This window comes from Acomys russatus, chromosome 2, assembly GCF_903995435.1.
Source record: "Acomys russatus chromosome 2, mAcoRus1.1, whole genome shotgun sequence".
In the NCBI taxonomy this organism is placed as follows: domain Eukaryota; kingdom Metazoa; phylum Chordata; class Mammalia; order Rodentia; family Muridae; genus Acomys; species Acomys russatus.
The window spans coordinates 9,820,989-9,828,227 of record NC_067138.1 but is presented as its reverse complement, the minus strand read 5'-3'; the positions used below and the strand labels follow the sequence as shown (position 1 = coordinate 9,828,227).

Below are 7,239 nucleotides of genomic sequence, written 5' to 3'. Positions count from 1 at the left end.
CTTTTATCACAGGCTTTGCAGCCTATACAGACAACAGACACCCTTATCTGAACACTGAAGTATCCATGAGTTTACTCAAGATGAGACAGGTCTGTGACTTTGTCCCTGCTCCATGGAAGAGGACGGCTTTGTGATGTCATCAGGTGGCCTGGATGCGTCTTCTGTGAGGCAGAGAGCCAGGTTCTAGAATTCAGAGGCATTGCCTTCTAACACCCCAGAAGCCGAGGAGAGGGATGACTGGGGAACTTGAATGATGCTGAGCCCTACTTTTGTTCTGTGGGATGTGGGTTGCTCGTTATACACTTATGGGTCTATCTTCATTATTGCATTAGTTATTTGGCATGTGAAAAGGAGCCGCCAAAGACTGAGGTTTGGACCGAACAAGAGTTGTTACAAGGTAGGGCAATACTGCAACCAGTATCGTGCCATTTGTATGGAGTTTATCGCCTCGTCATCTTTTGATTATCTTTTTGCTTTTGTTTTTGTTTTTTGACACGGGGTTTCTCTGTGCAGCCTTGGCTGTCCTGGACTCGCTTTTGTAGACCAGGCTGGCCTCGAACTCACATCAATCCACCTGCCTCTGCCTCCCGAGTGCTGGGATTAAAGGCGTGTGCTACCACGCCCAGCTATCTCTTGATTATCTTAACCCTTGGGTTTGTTTTTTAAATAAGGATTTCTTCACTGGATCCCAGATCAGCTCTGATTGGGGTCTTTATCTTGGTTGGTGGACACTTGGGACCTCTGAAGTCCTTTGGTCTTGTCCCGTCTTCCCCTCTACTCCCCAAGTTTCCCACAGAACTTGTACACGAAATGGGGTGGAAGGTACAGAGTCTAGAAGAACTTTAAAGTGAGTCAGAAATAAGAAAAGACTGGCAAACTGGGCTGAAGAAACGGGAAGGGAAGGTGGGGGTGGGGGTGGCAGAAGACGATTAAGGGATAGCTCTGAATTTCATATCGCTTTAAACAGGAAAAAAATTGGTATTCTCTTTCATATTCTAATGCTTTTGTCTTTCAAGTGTCACCAGAGAATCAAGCAAAAGTCTAGAGATAGAACATCAAGAGGTAAATGCCAACATCTCTGACCCGTGCCCCCCACCCCTCTGTGGGTGAGGTTCCTACACGTCCTGACCCTCTGTGGTAACCGGCACCAGGAGCTGGTGTTTACAACCCTTGAGGACTATACCACAAACCAGTGGCAACTAACAAAGACTCACGTGGGTGGGAAGGAGGTCAAGACTATCAGGCGTCTACTGTCTGGCCTTCCTGAGATGGCGTACAAGGGTGTAGAGACAGTGCCAGTTCGGTCATTTGTGAGTTTCAAAAGCCCCATACAAGTCACGCCTTTTCTGTCTTCTCCACAAAATGGCCACTAGCAGAGCGGTGAAGACCAAGAGACGTTAGCTATAGGGCAGCCAGCAGATAGCTAAGTTGTACTCAGAGCACCTGTCCTTCAAAAGCCTTCAGTTGCTTACAGTTCATCCCCTCAACCTTCCACTCTGCCTGACTCTGTGTCCTCTTCCTGCAGCTAGTAGGACGTCCAAGGAAGAAACAGAGAAACTGCAGAAGCTGCTCGCGACCATGAAAAGGTGACCTCTCCCTCTCTGTGGTCTTCTCACTCCTGGACTGGATGTGACGATGTCTTAGCCTGGCCTGGGCAAAGGAAGAGGGTGGGATGTTGACTAAAGAGAGAGTGTGGCGCTGTGGAGCATATTGGTCCAAGCTGAGAAGCTTGCCAGAGCAAAGAGGAGGGAAGAGCTCCCCCACCCCCCCCCCACCCCTGCATTTTACTCTAGGGCCCAGTCTTTCTGCATTTCAGGATTAGCTAGTCCTGGCATTGCGCGTGTCAGTCAAGAGAACAGGCTTGGCATAAAGAAGTCATTGCTGTCCTAGCTCTTTCCAGACACACCCTTTCAAGGGTGGAGCACGGGTCTGGCTGAATTCAGCTGACACACACCTCTCCTCAAGTTTCTCTTCCATAAGGCCCGTTCCTGGGACACCCTCCATCAGCCGACTCATATTTCTACTGGGATTTCTAGAGCATGGGATTGGCTCCTAAGAGACTCTGGGGATGGCAGCAGGGCCACCCACGGCTCGTACAATGGGGACCTCATGTCTCACGTACACTGTTTACCAGGCACCAGGTTTCTAAGCCCCCAAATGAAACCGATTTAGGCCTTCCGCGGTGGTGTCCTCGGTGGTACCCCATCAGCTGGTCACCTGGCATCTGTGTGCCACCACCTCTCTTCTAGTTCAGCTTCTCTATCAATAAGGTTGGCAGAAACTGACCCAAGTTCCCAGATCTCTCTTGAGTGCCATACCCTCTCTCTGACAGGTTGTCTGAGACCTCTCCCCAGACTCTCAGCCCAACCCACACAGTTTATCAACCAGAATTTTCCTAGGAAGAAAAAGCGGTAGACATCAGAAGGCGTTAGCCCCAGGATTTGGGGGGCGAGGGAAGGAAAGCAATCTTCACCCACTTCTGAGGAGGCGGGTGCCAAAAGAGCTGCTGTCATTAATGGCTGCCCTTTGCCTTCCTAGCCAGGGCTGGCTTCCCCAGGAAGGAAGTGTCCGGAGGCTCCTGTGCTCAGATCCCTCCTGCCCAGTCTGCAATGCAATGGCCCTGGAAATCCAGCAGCTGCTCAGGGGTGGGAACAAACAGCCCTCTCATGCTTCGCTGAGGCAGTCAAAGAGCTTCCCTAGCCTGCAGTCGTTGGCTCCATCCAAGGCAGTGTTTGACAAGAGCTTGGAGTTCTGCTCCCAGCACTCCGGGACCGCTTCATGGGCGTCCAGTTTCACACAGTCGCAATCAACAGATCATAAGTCGTCTACTCAGTCAGCTGCCCCGTCAACTGGTGATGCCAACTCCCAGCATTACTGTCCTGGTCATCAGCAAAAGCAGGAACCTCAAGGGTCAAACGTGTCCCAGGATGCAGGCTCTCTGTCATCGTCAAGCATGGAAGAGCCTGGGATTCCTGCAAGCCAGCAGAAGAGGAAGAAGAAAGACAAGAGACTCGTCTTGAAAAGCAAAGGTCTGCAGCCCTTGAGGGTCCTTCCCTTTCCCAGGACCCAGAGCTGCCTGAACCTAAAACAACACCCGAATTCCTCACATTTCCTTGCCCTGCCGTTGCTAGGTCCAAAAGCCCCCAAGGTGCCCTTGATCTGTGGAGGAGTTCCATTGCTTAGGTTCCACTCTCCTCCCCCCGCTGCTTTTATTTAGCTTTTATTTTAGTAACTTTTATACATTGCCTTGAAGGAATGTAGGGGTGGTGGTGGTGGTGGTGGTTGTGGTGGTAGTGGTTGTGGTGGTGGTGGTTGTGGTGGTGGTTGTGGTGATGGTTGTGGTGGTGTGGTTGTGGTGGTGGTGGTGGTGCAGGGGAGGTCACACCAGTGTGCTGTCTAGTTCTCTCTCTGTAGTTTATCTTCTGCACAGTGGGTTTTGAGTCTGCCCTGAGAGATCTTTCCAAAGGCTGTGGGACTTCCTTATCTGGTTTATATCTCTGCATGACCTAAGACACTGCAACCGGTGCTGGGCAAACTCAGATTAACGGCCCAATTCTGGCCAAGTGCAAAGTCTTGGTGTGGCACCTGTGAATATGGGAGCCGAAGCCTAGGTGGGGCTTGCTGCTCATCCAGAGAGCTCCGTAGATGAGGATAACCTCACAATGAAAATGCTGAGGTGTGTCACAGCCTGCCTCCCCAGAGCCAGGCATCTTCTGGATTAGAAGCCACTCCAAACCTCAAGAAGCCTAGCAGCCTTGTCCTGGAGTGTGCCCGCACTGGTTCTACCTCCAGAAGCGGTTGAAAGGGCATGCTACTTTATTATTGCTGCAACTGTTCCCTAAAGATCCAGCCGTTTCTGTGCCCTGCTGAGCAACAGCCCCTGTCCCTGAAGGAGCACAGCCCCCAGTTTTATTCAGTCTGGGCCCTAGCACCCCTTGAGGAGGATGACCTACACTGATCTAGTGCAGCAACAACAGGGGCAGTGTATAGTCGACAGATTAGACCAAAGCACTGTGGCAAGGCCCACAGATGACGTATAGGGAGATCGGTCAGAGTACCATCTTTGCCTCCATCTATATTTTCTGAGACTGAAAGTCACTGTCTGCCATGTTTTCAGGAACTCTGACAGCAGCTTGGTTCTGTTCCTCCCTGGAAAACAGGTCTGAGACATATATATAGCAATCAGGCCCTTGCTTAGACCAGATTTGCTGACCGCTGACGGGCCTTAACCAGCAGCTACAGAATCGCCAGATATTGTTAGCAATGACCCTTAACTGCCTAAGCTTTGTCTCAGGGGGCCGTTGAGAAACTGGAAACAAGATTGCGCTCCTACCAGGGTTGCCTGTGTTTTGGGGATCTCTCTGGACCATGGCCCTGACAGTCTTAGCTAATACACAATTGCAGAGATGGGGCCTGAGCCCACTGCCAGCTCTGATTCAGTCTTGCCTTAAGAGTGCCATACTGAGTCCTGGCCATGTGTTCGGAGTGCCTGTTTACCTCATGCAGAGACTGTATGCAGGCCGAATCACAACCGAGGACACACTCCCAGCATTTCCGCGATCCCTCAAAGCATTTATCTTTTCCTAAACTAAATTTCAACCCGAAAAGGAGATTCCTAGAGTTACTTTTGGAGAAGCCTCACTCAGAGAGGAGGATAGGGAACACTTTTTGGCCAAAGAATATCTCCACACGGGAGACCTTTGGAGATCTAAACAGGTGAAGGAAAGCGTTGCCCCAGGACTCCTATCCCACCAGAGACCCCGTGCCCCTCAGATCTTGAACGATCTTGAAAGAAAAGTCTTCAGCTGAGCTAAAGACAGTAGAACAGAGCCAAGGGCAGCCTAGAGTGAATGCTGCACCCTAAGGTCCTTCACGGAGTTTCTGACAGATCCCAACCCAGTCAGGACACAATAGGGACACAGGTTCTGGGAGTCAAAGGGGGGTCAAAGTGAATAATCCAACTAGAGAATTCCTGGATCCCTTTAGACCAGGATGAAGCTCAGATCTTACCTGAGCATTGAAGACAGAGGACCTAGTGTAATTCAACCCAGCCAAGAACCACAGAGCACAAATACACACTTTGCTGAGGTTCTAGGTGGAAGCCCAGGGCCCCTCCACTTCCCATTGGCTCTTTAGAATCTTTCTCGGGTAGAATTTTGGTTTCAGCACTCTTAGTTGCCTTCTGGGATCAGGGACCGGTGAGACTTTCACCGGCAAGGCTACCATCTCTGTCCCCTCTGTGTTCAGTTCCATGCCAGCACTTTCACCAGCTTCTTTACTGGTCCCTTTCAGGATGACTTGAGGGCAAATAACCAAGTAAAAATGAGCTGCACAGCCATTAGACTAGAGCAATGATCTCATCCAAAGGCTCCTGAGGATTGCCCAGCTCTTTCAAGGTCAGACCTTAGCAGTGTCCACTTACTGGCCCGTCAACTCTTGGGCCAAAATTGGCAAGTCCAGTATTAGAAGGGGTTCCATTTTTTTCCCCCGCTAAGGCGGAATTCTTCCAGGCCATGTGGTAGAGGGTGAACTTGGAAGGCCGAGAGTTGGAGGGTCTGGTAGGGGAGATGATAATCACTAGAGTTTCACCTTTCCAGCACCCTCAGAAGCTGAAGGGGAAAACAAGATGACGTTCTTCTCACACTGGGTCAACCCTGAGGTGAAATGCGAAAGGCAGGAGGAACCCATCGTCCCCTCTAAGTCTGAAGCAGAGGCCAAACCCAAGAAGGAAGAGCCTAAGAACTGTCATGCTCCTCCCCAAGACCGTGCAGAGGGAGCTGGCATGAAGAAGACCACAAGGGACCCAGAAGCCAAGCCTCTCTGTGCTAAGAACAACATCTGACCTTTCCTTGGTGCCTGTAGTGCCTGCACAACTCCGGCCATGTCCCTTCCACCTAAGCAGCCCTGGCCCCCATGGCGACTCCACAGCTGTTTCAGAATGTGTCCACGGCTGACTCCTGCTACCCAGGAAACCAACATCCCATCTCCTCTCAACTCGGCAGAAGGCATTGGCTTACACAGAGAGCATACGCATCCCACGCAAAGAGTCCGTAGGTTCCCAAAGTGCTGCACTCTCCCCAACAAAGGCTGTCAACCATCATTCCCACTCCCATGCACGTATGCCATGTTACTCTCCAAATATACTCTCTACCTGTAAAGCCAAGAGCCACCTGTGTTTTTATTTTCATTGCTGTATGTGGTACAGTAGGAAATGCTCTCTATGTGGGTGCTTAAGTCGGCCTTTCCTTTAGAACGGTCAGCATATATCATATAGATATAGCAAATATAGATATAAATATAGATGTAGATATAGATACAGATAGAGTAGACAGATATATAGATATCGTATATGTAGCTATGGGATATAGAGAGGTAGAGATATAGAGATTTAGATATAGATAATACCCCTTGGGTAAAGAGACTTGTGTGGAAAGAAAGACAGCTTGTTTTAAGTGCCCTGAAAGTGTAGATCACACTTGAATCCCCCTAAAGAAATTAGCTTCATATCTTTTCCTTTAAAAATGCTCGGATCTGTCCCGGTGTCCATTTCTTCCATTTGCAATTTACTTATTCTGTTGGCTCCACCCAAAAGAACACTTTGTGTACTTCAGAAACTCAACCACACTTATTTTGGAAGTTAGAAGGAAAGGAAAGAAGGACTGGAGGAAGCAAAGAAAAGACAGGAAGTCAGGAGAAAGGGGAAAAAAAAAAATCCTGAAGAGCAGAGAGCCTCTAGGAAGCACCAGCCAGTTCAACGCAGACAATTATCAGCAAGCTGAGCAGTGCAGTCGGCAGGTGAGGCGAGGAGCTGGTGCCGATTGTCAGACTGAGCGATACAGAGATCCTTCACGGCCATGAGAACAGTGTTAAGGAACAGATGAGACTTGCAAGCCAGGTTGTGGCGGCGCACGCCTTTAATCCCAGCACAGAGGCAGGCGGGTCTCGGAGTTCAAGGCCACAGAGGCCTACAGAATGAGCTCCAGGACAGCCAGGGCTACACAGAAAAATCAAAATAAATATAATTAACTCCTTCGAGGACTTTTGTTACATTAAAATGCAATTAAAGGTAGGGGCATGGGACCCACAAGGGAAGGCTTCTTTGTTTTGTTTGAAGAAAGTGGGTTATTGAGTACAGTGCAAGGGGCAGTGGTAAAAATAAAGATAGAAAACAGTTCATTTGCAGTGGGTGGCAAAGATAGTCAAGAGAGATAAACGAGTGATTTGAGTGAGTGAAGAACT

The 7,239-nt window shown here is 49.6% G+C and overlaps 1 protein-coding gene across 1 annotated transcript in view; it reads left to right on the top strand.

The window, feature by feature from the left end:
- The first annotated feature begins 253 nt into the window (after positions 1-253).
- Positions 254-7,239, top strand: part of LOC127205949 (protein FAM205A-2-like) — a 30,318-nt gene continuing 23,332 nt past the window's right edge. The window contains 5 exon segments of the mRNA XM_051165289.1: positions 254-397; positions 1,017-1,062; positions 1,526-1,586; positions 2,539-3,029; positions 5,598-5,838. Coding sequence (XP_051021246.1) covers positions 254-397; positions 1,017-1,062; positions 1,526-1,586; positions 2,539-3,029; positions 5,598-5,838 — 983 coding nt within the window.